General features: G+C 41.9%; 10 protein-coding genes across 10 annotated transcripts; 5 read left to right on the top strand and 5 right to left on the bottom strand.

The window, feature by feature from the left end:
* Window positions 1-92: 92 nt before the first annotated feature.
* V1512DRAFT_229044 (P-loop containing nucleoside triphosphate hydrolase protein) lies at window positions 93-2194 on the top strand. The gene is made up of 3 exons (XM_066913908.1): window positions 93-957; window positions 1005-1171; window positions 1221-2194. The coding sequence occupies exons 1-3, from the start codon at window positions 236-238 to the stop codon at window positions 2003-2005; spliced, it is 1674 nt and encodes a 557-aa protein (XP_066769928.1). The 5' UTR covers window positions 93-235; the 3' UTR covers window positions 2006-2194.
* On the bottom strand, window positions 2161-3635 carry V1512DRAFT_277687 (putative methyltransferase-domain-containing protein). Its single transcript, XM_066917927.1, has 2 exons — window positions 2870-3635; window positions 2161-2824 (listed from the first exon to the last, which is right to left on the bottom strand). Exons 1-2 carry the CDS (start codon window positions 3562-3564, stop codon window positions 2239-2241), a joined length of 1281 nt encoding a protein of 426 aa, XP_066769927.1. The 5' UTR covers window positions 3565-3635; the 3' UTR covers window positions 2161-2238.
* Window positions 3636-3848: 213 nt separating this feature from the next.
* Window positions 3849-4301, top strand: V1512DRAFT_254750 (uncharacterized protein; the record flags this gene model as incomplete). Its single annotated transcript, XM_066914785.1, has 3 exons — window positions 3849-3912; window positions 3964-4136; window positions 4158-4301. 3 exons carry the CDS (start codon window positions 3849-3851, stop codon window positions 4299-4301), a joined length of 381 nt encoding a protein of 126 aa, XP_066769926.1.
* On the bottom strand, window positions 4054-5477 carry V1512DRAFT_266561 (uncharacterized protein). The gene is made up of 2 exons (XM_066917118.1): window positions 5026-5477; window positions 4054-4974 (listed from the first exon to the last, which is right to left on the bottom strand). The coding sequence occupies exons 1-2, from the start codon at window positions 5191-5193 to the stop codon at window positions 4540-4542; spliced, it is 603 nt and encodes a 200-aa protein (XP_066769925.1). The 5' UTR covers window positions 5194-5477; the 3' UTR covers window positions 4054-4539.
* A 481-nt stretch (window positions 5478-5958) lies between these two features.
* Window positions 5959-8320, bottom strand: V1512DRAFT_229036 (uncharacterized protein). The gene is made up of 2 exons (XM_066913907.1): window positions 7497-8320; window positions 5959-7445 (listed from the first exon to the last, which is right to left on the bottom strand). Exons 1-2 carry the CDS (start codon window positions 8075-8077, stop codon window positions 6068-6070), a joined length of 1959 nt encoding a protein of 652 aa, XP_066769924.1. The 5' UTR covers window positions 8078-8320; the 3' UTR covers window positions 5959-6067.
* Window positions 8321-8387: 67 nt separating this feature from the next.
* V1512DRAFT_266557 (WD40-repeat-containing domain protein) lies at window positions 8388-9705 on the top strand. Its single transcript, XM_066917117.1, has 2 exons — window positions 8388-9475; window positions 9520-9705. The coding sequence occupies exons 1-2, from the start codon at window positions 8463-8465 to the stop codon at window positions 9608-9610; spliced, it is 1104 nt and encodes a 367-aa protein (XP_066769923.1). The 5' UTR covers window positions 8388-8462; the 3' UTR covers window positions 9611-9705.
* A 126-nt stretch (window positions 9706-9831) lies between these two features.
* Window positions 9832-11597, top strand: V1512DRAFT_266555 (peptidase family M48-domain-containing protein). The gene is made up of 6 exons (XM_066917116.1): window positions 9832-9949; window positions 10001-10339; window positions 10396-10986; window positions 11040-11166; window positions 11216-11281; window positions 11326-11597. The coding sequence occupies exons 1-6, from the start codon at window positions 9917-9919 to the stop codon at window positions 11505-11507; spliced, it is 1338 nt and encodes a 445-aa protein (XP_066769922.1). The 5' UTR covers window positions 9832-9916; the 3' UTR covers window positions 11508-11597.
* On the bottom strand, window positions 11167-12303 carry V1512DRAFT_266553 (uncharacterized protein). Its single transcript, XM_066917115.1, has one exon. It carries the CDS (start codon window positions 12135-12137, stop codon window positions 11646-11648), a length of 492 nt encoding a protein of 163 aa, XP_066769921.1. The 5' UTR covers window positions 12138-12303; the 3' UTR covers window positions 11167-11645.
* On the top strand, window positions 12264-13084 carry V1512DRAFT_242401 (mitochondrial 54S ribosomal protein bL34m). The gene is made up of 2 exons (XM_066914284.1): window positions 12264-12485; window positions 12537-13084. The coding sequence occupies exons 1-2, from the start codon at window positions 12409-12411 to the stop codon at window positions 12850-12852; spliced, it is 393 nt and encodes a 130-aa protein (XP_066769920.1). The 5' UTR covers window positions 12264-12408; the 3' UTR covers window positions 12853-13084.
* Window positions 12904-15032, bottom strand: V1512DRAFT_280389 (uncharacterized protein; the record flags this gene model as incomplete). Its single annotated transcript, XM_066917990.1, has 3 exons — window positions 12904-13202; window positions 13249-14852; window positions 14904-15032. Coding segments are annotated over 3 exons (1980 nt in total), but the record flags the coding sequence as incomplete, so codon positions are not given.
* Window positions 15033-15159: the final 127 nt, after the last annotated feature.

Raw genomic sequence — 15159 nt, 5'->3', positions numbered from 1 at the left:
GTAACTACAATTCGCGTAGACACGCGACGCGTCACAGTCAATTTAAGATTCACGCGTCGCGACGCGTTAAAATGACTTGTGACTTCTCTCACAATTAACGAAAACCCACATCTTCCCACTTTCGCGTGGGTATCACACGTTTACTCTTTACGGAAGATCAACAACTTGCTCACCAACTATATTCATTCTTTCAGTTCGAGCAATTTGTGAATTTATACAAAATATCTAGTTTAAAATGATGATTGACAGACCGACAACTCCAACAGTGCTGGGCAAGCGCCCGTACAACAAACTGAACCAGCAGTCATCGCCACATGAAATACCAGGTGTCACGACCAGAAGCGCGTCTAGAAAACTCCAAAATCCGTCGAGTTTGCCAACTCCGCCGGTCACGCCGACAAAGCCAAAGGTCAGTCCGAGAAAAGAAAGCGTCAAGAAAGAAAATAAAACGCCAGTACGGACAAAGCCACGTGAGTTGGGCGACATAGTTGTGCGCAGTTTGAACACACCGAGATCAGCGGTGAAATCACACTCACCGGCAACGCCTACAACACCGTCGACTCCCTCCATTTATACTGGTGCTAAAATCTTGTTTCAAAGAGGTTCTGCTCCAAGTGACCGATTAATTGGACGAGAAGACGAACGGAAAGCCTTGAAGGGGTTTATTGAAGAGCGCGTGAATGGGTCCAAATCCGGAGCGCTGTATATTAGTGGTCCTCCTGGAACAGGAAAATCAGCACTTGTGTCCGAAATGACAAATGATGTTAGAATGACTTTCAAGGAGAAAGCGAAAGTTGCATATGTAAATTGCATGACACTTAGAAGACCGAATGCTGTGTTTGCCAGTATTTTACATGAATTTACCAGTCAGGAAACTGAGAATGCCGAGACACTTATTGATGATCCTATTGACAGATTGATGGTTTTGTTCGAAGCTAAGAAAATGAAACGGTCATGGTTAGTAATTTGGATATAAGTATGTGAGAAATGATTGACGATTATAGGATTGTCGTTCTTGATGAAATGGATGTGTTAATTACAAAGGATCAAGAAATTCTGTATCAGATTTTTGCATGGACGAAACTTACTGATTTATCTTTGATCATTATCGGTATTGCGAATGCCTTGAACTTGACTACCAGATTTCTACCAAAAATGAAAGCCAGAAACTGTAAGTTTTCAAACACATATTCAACTGTTCTTTGTTAACACTTTTTTAGTCGAGCCAGATCTGTTACGGTTTACTCCTTACACAGCCGACCAGATTGCAAAAGTCATTACGGATAGACTGGAGGCATATGCGGTTTCTCCGGCCGGACTCATGTATGGAAAAGAACACTCTGCATCGCTCATTCATCCTGCAGCCATCCAGCTCTGCTCTCGTAAAACGGCAGCCAGTACTGGAGACTTACGCAAAGCGTTTGATATTTGCAAACGAGGTTTAGATTTAGCTGAAGAAGAAGCACGTCGCAAGTTTTCTACAGACTTGAGCGAACGTACAAGTTCTGACTCGGCGCTCTGTATTTCATCGTCGATAACTTCTACTCCTAGTCGGGGACCAGCTAGATTTGAGATTCCGGTTGGAGCTATTCCGCCCAAGGTCACAATCTCACATGTCGCCAGGATATGTTCTGTTGCCTTTGGCGGATCTGCAGTGCAGAGAATTCAAAGTTTGAATTTGCAACAAAAGGCTGTGCTTTGTGCCCTGCTAGTGGGCGAGAAACAAAAGATCAGAAGTTTGACAATCCAAGAACTATACGAGCACTACGGAAGTTTATGTGCCAAAGACAAACTGTTGGACAGTCTGAAAGTGACAGAGTTTCGCGAAGTTATCAGTGCGCTGGAAGTGTGCGGAGTAATCAGTCTGTCATCTCTTAAAGGTCGACTTGCTGGTGTTTCGAGCGACGAAAAGAGGCGGATTTCTTCGGCTGTGCAAGAAATTGACCTTCTTCGGGCGGTAGGTGACGTCGGTCTATTAAAAAGATTTTTCGCAGACCGTAATTAGACGGTCTTGTATTTTAGCTATGGTAAGATTGTGAATAGTTAATCGTGTGAATAGTTAGCCATGTGAATGGCATAGAGTAATGTATGTATGCGATAGAGATGGAGTACTATGTAAGTTAAGGATCGTGGCAGAATGTTACTTGAAGGGTTATTTTTTTAAACTTATAATATATTAAAATGTTTATTTACAGAAACTCCGTTTAAATGCCAAGATGAATAGACATAATACAAACTTTAACCTATAGGCAGCAAAAGATCGACTCTCGATTTTGCTCCAATCGGTTCCAGCAATTTCCTCCATGCTAGTTCAAGACCATTCTTGTCTCGGAGCATGTCAAAGACGCGATCTTCGCTAGAATGCCGTTCCTTGTGGACAAGCAATAGCTGGCTGTGAGGAGACAACAGTTTCAACAAAACATCGGTTAGCACGTCAAAACTGTCAGAATTATAAGTACAGTCACAAGATACAACCAAGTCCCAATCTCGTCCGATCACTTTCGCGTTTTCTTCTTCCGTGTTGTTCGATGTTTCCCAATCAAAGCAGCAAAATTCTACTTTTCTGTTTGACCGCCGTTCAGCATCGTCTTTCGTCGTGTTCAAAGCAATGTTTCTCTCACAAACCTCTTTTCCAGAGTCAAGGTCTGTTAAGAGAACGTTGCTGAACTGGAATACTTTGCTTAAAACCAATCCAACTGTGCCACAACCACAGCCCAACTCAACAATGTTCTCTGGACGCCTGTTGATGCTCAGCTTATCAATAAATGCTGCATAGTTTGCTTTTGTAGAAGTAATGTAGTTGCTTAGAAAAATACCAGAATCCCTAAGCAATTAGTACAGGCGAGTAAATAAATAAAGCCGTGAATACCATAAATGCTTCGCCATGCTATCTCCAATCTCTTCAACCAGTTGTAAATGTTTACTTCCAACTTTTAGCTCACGCTTGACGTATCTATTATTCTCTCGGTCGTACTTGATCATGCGCGGTACATTTGCCTGCTTTATGCCGCTTGACTCTTCAAGCCCAGAATAAAAAAATCCCATACTTTCAATTGACAAAAATCCCACCGGCATTGTATTACCATCAGAGTCGACATATGCCTCATCATCAAGTTCATAATTATTATCAGTGTCTGCAGTTACGCGCATGTGGTATCGCAAATCCTTGCCGTAACTTTTACTTATGCGGTCCACTTGCTTGGTGGGTACTTCAAGCTCAATAGAAATTGCGCGCATTCCCGTCTTCCATCGGACCCGAGTCTCGGTGACAGTAATAACCTTGTCCGAAGAATAAAACATTAACTGCACTCTTAACGAAACATTTCCGTAGAAGAAGTCGTCTCCCAGCTCAGTCGTTAATGTAACTACTGCATTTGTCGTACATGCTGCAAAGTTTGAGGTTGTTTTTGAATCCTGCAATTTGGAAATTGACATACCATTCCCATGTTTCATAGAGCCATTTGTGCCATTTGATCTGGTCGATAATTTCCTTGCTTGATCTTTGCTACTTGCCAATTGTAGAGGTTTTATATAAGGAACTTTCAAAAATCTTATGTGGAACATCACGCTAAATCTATATTAATAAGCATTGAGCTTTCTTGAGGAATTTCAGTTTTGGAATGCTTGAAATGCCTTCGAAACTAATCAATCGTCTTGACCCGTTCGTGAACCTCGAGTGTAGAAAGCCGCACCATTTTGGGCTAGGGCTATTGCATAAATGTATGTATTTTGTTTATGGCATAAATGTAAAGTACTTTAATTACCATTGCCATTTATTAATTGTGTTCATAAAAAGTTGCTTCTGCGACGGTGCAAGCGAGTGAGTTGAACATAATAATGCGATGAATATGTATGGAAATTCATCACAATCTTTGTATATTAACAATTTGAACGATAAAATTAGAAAAGAAGGTTTGTATGATTGTTGTTCGTCACGACACTCTCACTGATTGCGGTTTATAGAGCTGAAACTATGTCTATATTCTTTATTCTCGACCTACGGCCGAGTCCTTGACGTGATTACGGTCAAGACACCAAAAATGCGTGGTCAAGCTCATGTTGTGTTTGTTGATGTTCCAAGTGCCGTACAAGCCCAGCGTTCACTACAGGGTATGAATTTTCTCGGAAAAGAGTTGGTACGTATTGCAATATTGCAGGATTTTGATGCAAATCAAGCAGTGATACTGTATTGCAAGTTCGAGCATATGGTTGAGTTTGAACAGACTGCTCGAAATTTTGATTATATCGGCACATTAGCTGACTTAAATCTAGAGAATAGCATTTGCCAAAGGCAAATCTGATGCTGTTGCAAAGCTCGATGGAACATACCGATTACCACCACCTCCAAGTCTAAATCCATCGACGCTACCAAACATCACAGAAACACCAAAAGGAATAAAGCGGAGTCGTGAGGATTCTGACGAAGAATAGTTTGCAGTAAATGGTCTGCGCAGAGATACAAAAATTACACACTCAAATTTGAGTCGCGCCAATATATGAGCATATCAGCATTCTTTATGAACGAGAAACGCACATCTATCATCCTTTAAGAGTAATCCCAACTGCACCGCCCACAATTCCAATCCATATCGCCAGATATGAATCCAGACCAATTGAATCAGCTTCAGGATCTTCATTGATGGTTGACATTACGTCACCTGTGTGGCACGGATGAACATAAAAACAAACAGTATCATGCAACGGATGCTGGCATTGTGAAATCGTGCCACTTGATGAAAACTGTAGCATAGAAGGCGCTTTCATCATTGACTTGATATTCTCCGTCATAGAGGTCGCTTCATAAACTTCAGACACTAACGTAATTGGGTGGTACTCTCCATTATCATTTGTACTCGTACACGTAAAATAAAGAGTTGGAAGAAGATATACAGGCGACAGGAGTATATGTGCTACCGTAGTAATCTCAGCTCTGTCGCATACTTTCCATGTCACTAGTTCAATTCCAACAATAATCTAAAACATATCAAAATCTTCTAAGACTCAATCATCTGATAAATCATGTACCTTAGATTCGTTATATATCAGCTTGGCTTGTAGCTGGGACTGGTGAAGTCGAGGTAGAAATGCAGAGCATGCCACTGAGAATTCGTTGGGATTCAGATAAGGAAAGCTGGATATGTCTTTTGCACTGCTATCATCTACATCATACATTCCAACCTTCGTATTCGGCATATTAGTGTCATTCAAACCCGGTCACTAAACTGCATTTCGTAGCTTCGCCAACCGTGATGGTTTTCGTATTTTGAGCCGCATCTTGAAGTTGGTACAGATTGATTTCTCCACATGAAAGTATCAAACTAATTGATGGGCTTTAAACAGTGTGATGTTTTAAGAGGTCTTCTCAAGTGCAAAGTGCTTGTCAAATTGCTGAAAGGACACAATGAATGGAATCATCCTGTGTCCGTTACAGTTTTTTTCTAAACTAACGCTTAGTTCTACGTATATCGCGAGGAAACGTTGATCAGTCCAATGCGCGTAAAATCGACAAAATATTGGCTGTAACTAGAAGTTGAAAGACAAAGATGCGCTCATGATATTATACTTGATGACGGTTGTACTTGACGTGTTGATCTTCCAACTCAGCAGCAAAAAAATAAGTTGCTTTACAAGGACTCCATTTATACTGTTCTGAATAGCAAGCACGCTAGGGTAGCAGAGCTTTTACACTGGTGAGACCATTTGCGATCAATTTATGTCACAGTTATTACGCGTAGCATCGCGTAAGTTCTTGTACAGTGTAACTTTCTCTCAAACTGTCTTTCCATTCTGTCCTCGCATAACATCAACAAGCAGATTGGTCATTACATCTTTTCTGGTTAATATAAAGGCAGCGTTTCACAACTGTCTAATTGACTTCTAACTACGCACGCAAAATGTTCAGTCACTTTGCTTGTCAAGCTTTAATGTTAACACTGTGTATCGGCACGAGTCGCACGTTTAAAATGTAATCATATTTTTGCATTTACTGTACTATACAATGCTACAACGCGGTTTGAACAGTCAAAAAAAATTAACCTAATATGATGTCAAAGTATGCTCTTAGCGTTTAGATTTCCACCGTTACATGCTGTCGACCTGAATGAGAGTCAATCTCATCACCGCTCAGGTCGATTTCTATACTTCCATCCTCCTCCTCCTCTTCGTCTGTGAGGCTATTCGACTGCGACTTGCCTACAACCATGGACGTTCGTCGAGACGAGGCTATTCGCTGTTGCCTAAGATGCTCTTTAAGTGAAGTCCAGTACAAACGTAGAAACAACGCCGGTTCGTCTACCGGAAATCTGATTGGCGAATTCGGACCGAGCCAGTCAAACTCTTTATCTAGAGCCTGCGAAAGCTTTGCCCACTCGTCAAACGAGTATTTTTTGTGAGGATTCTGGCGCACGTCCTTAAGTAGCTGCTGAATAGACTCAATCAAATCTAGTTCTTTCGTGGCGTCATCGTCCAGATCGTCAATCAGGTCATCGTAGCCAATTTCGTTCCGTTCGCTGCGAAGATCAGACATTGAGCTTCTCGGTTCAGCTGTCTTGCCGTTGCGGTTACCACCACCCTCCAAATCATTTGTTAGTCGTCGAAGCACTATACCTCCAAAATCCGGCTGGGCATATGTTCCGACGTTCTTCAGAGTGATATTGCCCAATTTTTCTGTGACTGACATAACACCTGCAATGATAGTTTCACCCAAACTCGATATGAAAATAGTCATAAGCGGAATTGCGATCAAAGACCAGATAACAAACAAAGGCTTGGTCGCTTGAGCTTGAGGCACGAAATCTCCGTATCCGATGGTTAAAAGACAAAGACTGGAGAAATACACTCCGTGGAAATATGTCCACGACTCGAGTTTTGCAAATATTAAAGCACCGATAAGCCAAAATATACAAAACATGAATGTGCATACTAGCAGCATCATCCGTAAATCTTTCTTGAGCGCCCGTTTATGTATGTCACGCATTATTTGGAATGATTCCTTGCCCGTGCGTTTTATTTTCACAGATTCAAGCTTCTGTAAATGTTGAATCCGCAATCTGTCAACGCGATTGATGGTTTGTTTTTCTCGTGTAGTCAATATCACGAGTGACCTAAAACTTGTCACAGTGAGACCGGTAATCAAAACGCCTACCAAAGCGTACGGGAGACAAAGTGCCCGTCCCAAATCTCGCCATGGATGCAAATCACCAAGACCTATTGTCAGGATCGTCACATCGCAATAGTACAACGCATCTGCATACGAATATTGCAGCACTCGAGCAAATACACCAGATCCTGCTGCAAGCCATACAGTTAAACACAATATCTGCAACATCAAACTCCGTTGAGATGCCGATAATATGAAACTAGCAGGATATAAGCCCATTAAATGCCCAATTTCGTTCCACGTCAAGACTACAGCGCATATAAAATACAGTACAGCAGTGATAGCTCTACAAATAAATCAACAGGTCTGAACTTCAGGATAGCATACTCTAACTTACCCACTCCAGTAGCCCTGTGAAAACACGCTATCGCTTATCTGTTCAAGCTGGTCACTCCTCACAGCGAGCAGAGCTGTTAGTATAAAACTCGCAATGAAAAATGCTGAAATTGTGATGGCCTGTGAAACATTGTATCGTACTCTGCCCGCGAAGTTCATGAGCAGGAATGTATTTGCAGTGACACCAAAGGCTAAAGAAATGGCATTTAATGCAATGATCCAACCATCTTCGTGAAAAGTCTCCGTAACATGTTTGAACTTATCCAGAGTCACGCCCCAGGGTTCTACAATAGCAACAATTGAAAACAAGTTAGAGACTGGTCCCAGTGATCCAGCTACTAATGGCAAACTCGAAGACAGCGTGTTCCATCGCATAAACCATACATCAGCTTCCCCTTCCGCCGGCTTTTGCAAATTCTCAACTAGATTTATAGTTGTGCTTTGAATCGGTGCATGAGTGGTCTTTCCAGTAGCCTGCTTTGCCCAGCTGATCTTCTCATCCATATCAGTCGATTCAGCTCCTGGCATTTTGGCCATGGACTCTTTATTGTCAGGTCCGGTCTCCGTTGGCACAAACTGCATTATGATCAATTGATAGTAGCAATTCTGCTTTAGATAGAGTCACAATAGTTTAGTGCAAGCAGATCATGTCTAAAATTTGATCAATTCACTCTTACATCAAATATGAGAATTGACATGACATTTCCACCTGATCAGCGTCAAATTACCTCTGACACGTTTTGAGTTTGAAGACCATGAGTTATGTATAAGGCGCCATCTACAGTTTCATGCTCCTTTCATGGGTTTAGGGTAACTATGTCAGCATATCAAGGGGGCTTGTACTAAAGCGGTAAGTTTCCCGTCCGAGCCAGTCTTGTATCTCGTTCACGCCCTTCAAGCTAAATCTAGTCTCGACCAATCAATCAGTTGCAAAACAGTAGAGTGTGCTCCTGTTTAATACAATAAAATGTCCCATCAATCTCATAGTCTGGGTCATACGCCAATTGCTGACCATTCTTTCTCCGCCGATCATTCTCAAGTCGCACTTGCCAGAGATATCGGGGTAGAGATTTATGATACTGTACCCAAATATGCATTGAGGACTACGTTGACTGGTCATGATAAAACTGTTACGGCAGTTGATATTGCACCAGTTTCTGGAAGGATTGTGACTTGCTCGCAAGACAGAAACGCCCTTGTGTGGGAAGTATCCTCAGACGGAACGTACAAGCCTACTCTGGTCTTGCTTCGTATCAATCGCGCCGCTACCTGTGTTCGCTGGTCTCCAGACGAGAAGAAGTTTGCTGTTGGATCCGGTGCTCGTGTTATTTCAATCTGCTACTTTGAAGAGGACAACGACTGGTGGGTGTCCAAGCATATCAAGAAGCCACTTCGTTCTACCGTTCTCTCTGTTAACTGGCATCCCAATTCGGTTCTTCTTGCAGCCGGTAGTACTGATTCACATGCTCGTGTGTTTTCTGGTTTTATAAAAGGTATTGATTCTCGTCCTGAGCCAACTGTTTGGGGTGAACGTCTTCCTTTCCAGACCCTCTGTGGTGACTTTGTGAGTCCCGCCGGAGGCTGGGTTCATGATGCAGCATTTTCGCCGTCTGGAAATGCTTTGGCTTTTGTTACCCATGATTCGTCCATCACTGTTGTTTATCCTTCCGGTCCTGAGCAGCCACCTGCTGCTATTGTCAACGTTAGCACCTCGTTGCTTCCTCTCAAGTCCTTGGTCTGGCTGTCAGAGAACGAGATCGTTGCAGCTGGATACGACTGTCATCCGATTGTTTTCACTGGATCCGATGAATTGGGTTGGACCTTGGACCATTCTGTTGACGATCCACATGATTCCAAGAAGAATGCTGCAGGCAAGGAGAGCACGGCTTTAAATATGTTCAGACAAATGGATCTTAAAGGAACCCCTCAGTCGACTACTGATGATGCTTCTTTGCCTACAATTCATCAAAACACCATCACGTAAGTTAATTTGGATGTTATTTACAGGACTAACATTAACACAGTCGTCTCCGACCATATGAATCACGAAGAGGACGAGTCACAAAGGTTTCTTCTACTGGCATTGATGGCAAAGTTGTGCTATTCGATGTGTAGAGTTACACTTTTATGTATGCGACTAATGTAGATACATAGACTTATTCAAAATGTTTTTACAATTTTATGAAATAAATTGATATTTAAACTAGTTATTTTAAGTGTTCCGCGAGGTCGTAATGAGTTATTTAAATTGAGGTATTGATATGGAGTTTGAAGTAAATATTCAGGAGAAGTTGAATGCGGCTCGTAATTTAAAACCATTAAATACGCAATAAATTGTTCAACAATTCTTTCACAATTCAACATCAAAAGAATCAAATTTTTCTGTTATAATTAGTTTATTAGTTGACATTTTATTGAAGTATGGTCGGATTCAATTTACTGGGGTTCCTGCCTGTAAGTACACTACGATAAAAATGGATCAGCTATACTAAATAACCATGTCAGACTCTGGCGGATGCATTGGACAAGCCTGGCTTCCATTGGAAATCCATGATACTAGGCTTTTCAACAGCTCAGTATCTGTTTGAAACGTATCTCAGTATGCGTCAATATCGTGTTCTTCAGCGTGAATCACCCCCTAAGGCCCTGGACGGTGCAATTGAGCTGGAAACGTTTACAAAATCACAGACGTATTCTCGTGCTAAAGCGAAATTTGGGTTCTTTAGCAATGCTTACAGTTTTTTATTGGACTCGTCATTTTTGATCTATAATGTTCTGCCTAAATTCTGGGATGTTGCTGGTACTGTCATCAAATTATGGGCTCCAGCCGCCCTTTCAGGAGAAGTAATGAATCCCTATCCTACCTCTTCAGCAGGTCAGCACTAACTCGTGAATTTTAGATCAGTCAATCTGTTGTGTTTTTCTTAGGTTATAACTTTGTTTCTACTCTTCTGACCCTACCTCTTTCAATTTATTCCACGTTTGTGCTCGAGGAGAAATATGGATTCAATAAGCAAACTAAAATGCTCTTCTTTACCGACTTCATCAAGACTCAATTGCTTACTGCTGTCATTGGCGGTCCATTACTTTCTGCGTTTTTAAAAATCATCATTTATTTTGGAGGAAACTTTTTTTACTATTTGTGGATGTTCACTCTTCTTTTTCAAGTCGTTGCTATCGTTGTGTATCCTGTCTTGATTCAGCCATTGTTCAATAAGGTTACGCCGATGAAAGACGGTCAAATTAAATCCGATGTTGAAAAATTGGCTTCTCAACTCCAGTTTCCTCTTCAGGACTTGTTCGTTATCGACGGCTCAAAGCGAAGTGCGCATAGCAATGCTTACTTTTATGGCCTGCCATGGAAAAAACACATTGTGATTTACGATACACTAATTGACAAGTTTGAATCTGACGAGGTTGTTGCTGTACTGGCACATGAGCTCGGCCATTGGGCTTTATCGCATACTACCAAGATGCTGATCATTCAACAAGTTAATAATAATCTTTTGTCAGACCAATATTTATTTACTAACGCGTGCGACAGGTCCACTTGTTCACAATATTTGTTTCTTTCTCTGTATTTATTAACAACTCGTCGTTGTATAGATCATTTGGATTTGGGAATCAGAAGCCGGTTATGATTGGCTTTATTCTATTCAACGAAGTTCTTGGTAAGATTTGTCGGGTCTTCAAATTACAAAACGTAACTAATGCACTCAGGACCTCTTAATAGCGTCCTTTCCTTCCTGCTAAGTTTATTGAGTCGCAAGCATGAATACGAAGCTGGTACGTGAGGTGATTTTAGGTGATTTAATGTGCTAACAATGTAGACGCATTTGCGGTCAAGCTCAACTACGCCAAAGAATTGTCACAAGCTCTCATTAAGTTGCATGTGCAGAACTTGAGCACCATGGACGCCGACTGGCTGTACAGTAGCTACCACTACTCTCACCCGATTTTGCCTGAAAGACTTCGTGCAATGGGTTGGGAGAGTGAGAAGAAGGGAAATTAAGTATCATAGCCCTTTTATGTTATCTTATGTACGTAAAACCAATAGCTTCAACAATGTACGAATTAATTAGATTGCATGCCAACATTGAAATCAGTGCCGAGCGCCCATTTTGTTGTATTCTGAAAGTTAATGTACATCCTAAGCTTTTGTCATCGCAGCCTTTTGTTTTTTTTCTGCCTCTCGTCTCGCCTTCTTCATCCGTTTTCTTTCTTCCTTGTCAGTTCCATTGGTCGCAACTTGTTGCCCAATAACCAGTTCCTCAGTACGATAAACCTCTGCACCAGCATCGATCATGGCAGTATCCTGACTAACTGAATACGGATCATAGCTCTCTGCTTTCCGCTTTCTTAACAGCGGAGGAAGTCCTAGAAAATCTCTCTTCATGCGATTAAGCTGCTGCACAACCGACAAGCTCAATGAAGACATCCGACTCTGAGCAGCAGTGTCATTCCCGGACTCTGCCTCAATATCATTCTCGGAAACATAGCTTGGGTTCTCAGCCTCTTGAGGATCAGGTATGGTCCCCAGGAAAGACGAGATAAGCTCCTCTGCCTCTGTGCTTGAAATTTTATGAATATTAGTAACACGGATTAAAGTCACGCCATTATTACGCCGTGCTATCGTCGACATCTTGGAACCGTACTCAAACGTGTGCAAGCTAGTTGAAAAGAATGAGCTGGGATCAAAGGAAATGAAGTTTGAACTTATTTTTTCTTAAACGCAAACAATGAGTGTAAATCCAAAGGAGTTTGTACTGAATACTTAAGGGTTTGGTACAGAATAAACTTTTCAAGGCGGCCTCGGAAGTGAACATTTGCGTTAAATCGGGCACGAACTTGTTCAAGCATTTGCAAACAAGACGAGGCAACAAATCAGTAGTTGACATACTACATCGTAGGCAATGCAGTCGTTTTTCAAATTAGCGAGCTCGAGCGTGATACAGGCGTGCGCTAGAACGAATTTCGCTGCTCCTCGGAGGTATGCATTATTCTGCTTCACACAAGAAACCACCGCTAAGTCTAACTATAGACAAATGTCTTCTCTGTTTTCATCAAATAATCTACAGCATGCAAGATCATCGCTGCTGTCAAATCATTCGCGAATGATGCTGAATTCGAGCTTGCCTGCAGAATCTACCTTGCAAAGCGTAGTCTTGCCCTCGGCAGGGACTACGATGTTCCCGCAGTTTGACCAGCGAAGGTGGAAGGCGAGAGGTAACACGTACCAACCTAGCACATTTAAACGGAAGCGGCACTTTGGATTCCGGGCACGGGTAAAAACCAAAAATGGACGAAGAGTGCTGCTTAGACGACGCGAAAAAGGAAGATGGTACTTGACTCATTAAAGCTTCTTATTTACTCCACTGTACATATTAGAGAAATCGCCTGTTTACGAAAAAATGCATTTATTAAACGAGCCACAAGAAGCAAAAGTTCAACCATATCCGCTTAAAAAGCAGCGTCGTTTGAATTATTGAGCTTATTAGCCATCTCCATGAGTAAATAAGCATCAGCGCCTAAATCTTTCATGGAACTGATCTGTTCCGATAAATATGTACAATCGTTAGATAAGAATAGGTTAGAGTCAAATGAATCGCCGTAATGCAATGGAGCGAGTGCTCGAAATGCGCCTAGAACATAGCTTATTAGAGACTTTAAGTTCTTGCTGGCCGGTGCAATTGATAGCTTTTTATATCTGTGTGTTGTTAAGATCAGCTTGGAAAAGGGCCAAACTTACTTACTTGGTTCCCAGTTCAGTTGACTCCTGCAGCAAAGTCTGAATCAAGGTCAAAATCTTCTGCGGGACTTCTGTCACAACATATGATTCTCCTAGACCCGGCACAAATGCTTCCGCCGCCACAGGGTTTATCCGACTACTGCCGCGAGATGGCGAGCTCTTGGAAATCAACGGCTTGATTTTCTTTGCAACTGGAGCAACCGGCATTACAACGGGCTTAGCAGTCTCGTCTTCGTCATCCCAATTCCAATCGTCGGGATCACTGCCATCGCCGTTCTCGTTTGCGGCGTCACCGCCATCTAAGTCTAAAGATTCATCAAAGCCCCAACCATCATCGTCTGCTGCTTGTTCATCATCTGCCGGAGCCAGATCATCAGCAACAGCATTTTGGTTGGCATTTGTATTGTCATCGTCCCATTCGTCATTCCAATCATATTCGTTACTGCTTCGTTGGCCGTCATCATTGCTCCAAGATTCACTACGTCCTGCTCCTTCAAGAGCTTGGGCGGACACGCTAACTGAATGCTTCTCTACCATTTTGCGATCGCTTGTCGCTGCCTCTGACACAACGCTCCGTGTGTATATCAGTATCGTATCACATTTCTTTTTGTACCATACACTTGGGACTCTTCTGACCCAGTCCGTCAGCTCAGCATCTTTTGACCATTGCTGAGCCGAGAGGAAATCATCGAACTCCTTAACTTTTTGTAGCACTGACTCAAACATATGAAATTCTGACAACGAGAGTGGCAGAGATTGTTCCAGATTGCAATCAATCAACTGCAAAGTAATGACACTTACCAGGTCGACTGCTATCGAATGCGAGACTTGCTTGGGGAAGGACGAGTTGACGAAAGTAATAAATTTTGAGAGATTGGCTAGTAGGTATTCCACGCTCCGCTTGGACGTGTCATTTGAGGAGATAATCCCTAATGTCGATGAGTTCTCGTTATCAGAAATATCTACCATAGCCAGAGATGACAGGTTTAGCAGATGCGATAATATTGAGTCTTTCAGTTGAGTATTCAATGACTTCAGCTTTCCAGGAAGATCATATCTTTGCAATGCATCTGCCACGTCTTCTAATGTAACATCCCTATATTCTGGCTCATCTAAACTTGCGTAAACAGTAAGTTCTTGGTCAGTCTCGTTAAAGTGAATGAAATTTTTCCATAGGTTGTCCAAAGTGTGAAATATCTTTGAATCAAGCAAATTCACTTCTTCTTTGAGTATACTCAGTACTGTAATCTTCTGCCAATCAGGGAACGACGTAATCTTTGTCTCCGCAGATTTGAGCAGGGGAACACATTGAACAAATAAACCAGACTCAAAACATGATCTGAGTTCAATTAACGTAGCTTTTATGAACCATATCTGATTCATCGCGTCAATGTAACTTCGATTTCGACTATGAGACGAAAACAGTGCATCATACTCATCTGAAAGATTGTAAATGGTTCCGTCTGCGTTTTCATGAGACTCTGACATGGCCTTGATCTCTGCTACTTGCTTTTCTGACTGTTTGATCCCATCGTATAATGATTGTGAAAGACGCATATAACTATTAAGCTCCGAAGCATTCTGATTACAAGTGTCCTCAATTTCTTTCTATTGCAAGATCAGACTACAAATTGGTTATTTTCTTCCATCTAAAAGTACCTTTATTTTAGCAATTTCATCATCGAGGACATCAACAACAGACGCGACAGTCGCTTTGTCTGATACCACGAGATTTGCGTCGTTTTCTTCAGGAAAAGACCCATTCTGGAAGTAGCTCAACACAGATTGGGTGCCCCGATCAATACTAGTCATTTCTGACCTGGTCTGGGCCTTCAATCGATAGAATAGTGCAATCTAGTGATGGATCTGTATTTTATGGAGTACAAACACTAGAGTTGTACGTAAGTATGGAATA

This window comes from Lipomyces arxii, assembly GCF_038497795.1.
Source record: "Lipomyces arxii strain Phaff 12-163 unplaced genomic scaffold V1512scaffold_19, whole genome shotgun sequence".
NCBI lineage: Eukaryota > Fungi > Ascomycota > Lipomycetes > Lipomycetales > Lipomycetaceae > Lipomyces > Lipomyces arxii.
The sequence above is the reverse complement of the archived record's forward strand: the minus strand, read 5'-3'. Positions and strand labels throughout refer to the sequence as shown.

Bases quoted from the DNA above. Each gene is read 5' to 3' on its own strand.
- V1512DRAFT_277687 (XM_066917927.1), bottom strand. From the start codon at position 3,564: ATGTTCCACATAAGATTTTTGAAAGTTCCTTATATAAAACCTCTACAA. The intron at 2,825-2,869 runs GTATTCACGGCT...CTAATTGCTTAG, and splicing joins AGCATGGCGAAGCATTTATG to GGATTCTGGTATTTTTCTAA.
- V1512DRAFT_242401 (XM_066914284.1), top strand. From the start codon at position 12,409: ATGCAGTCGTTTTTCAAATTAGCGAGCTCGAGCGTGATACAGGCGTGC. The intron at 12,486-12,536 runs GTATGCATTATT...GTCTAACTATAG, and splicing joins AATTTCGCTGCTCCTCGGAG to ACAAATGTCTTCTCTGTTTT.
- V1512DRAFT_266561 (XM_066917118.1), bottom strand. From the start codon at position 5,193: ATGCCGAATACGAAGGTTGGAATGTATGATGTAGATGATAGCAGTGCA. The intron at 4,975-5,025 runs GTACATGATTTA...GATATGTTTTAG, and splicing joins TGATATATAACGAATCTAAG to ATTATTGTTGGAATTGAACT.
- V1512DRAFT_266557 (XM_066917117.1), top strand. From the start codon at position 8,463: ATGTCCCATCAATCTCATAGTCTGGGTCATACGCCAATTGCTGACCAT. The intron at 9,476-9,519 runs GTAAGTTAATTT...ACATTAACACAG, and splicing joins ATTCATCAAAACACCATCAC to TCGTCTCCGACCATATGAAT.
- V1512DRAFT_229036 (XM_066913907.1), bottom strand. From the start codon at position 8,077: ATGCAGTTTGTGCCAACGGAGACCGGACCTGACAATAAAGAGTCCATG. The intron at 7,446-7,496 runs GTAAGTTAGAGT...ATTTATTTGTAG, and splicing joins TCACAGGGCTACTGGAGTGG to AGCTATCACTGCTGTACTGT.
- V1512DRAFT_266553 (XM_066917115.1), bottom strand. From the start codon at position 12,137: ATGTCGACGATAGCACGGCGTAATAATGGCGTGACTTTAATCCGTGTT.
- V1512DRAFT_229044 (XM_066913908.1), top strand. From the start codon at position 236: ATGATGATTGACAGACCGACAACTCCAACAGTGCTGGGCAAGCGCCCG. The intron at 958-1,004 runs GTTAGTAATTTG...TGACGATTATAG, and splicing joins AAGAAAATGAAACGGTCATG to GATTGTCGTTCTTGATGAAA. The intron at 1,172-1,220 runs GTAAGTTTTCAA...ACACTTTTTTAG, and splicing joins AAAAATGAAAGCCAGAAACT to TCGAGCCAGATCTGTTACGG.
- V1512DRAFT_266555 (XM_066917116.1), top strand. From the start codon at position 9,917: ATGGTCGGATTCAATTTACTGGGGTTCCTGCCT. The intron at 9,950-10,000 runs GTAAGTACACTA...TAACCATGTCAG, and splicing joins ATTTACTGGGGTTCCTGCCT to ACTCTGGCGGATGCATTGGA. The intron at 10,987-11,039 runs GTTAATAATAAT...CGCGTGCGACAG, and splicing joins AGATGCTGATCATTCAACAA to GTCCACTTGTTCACAATATT.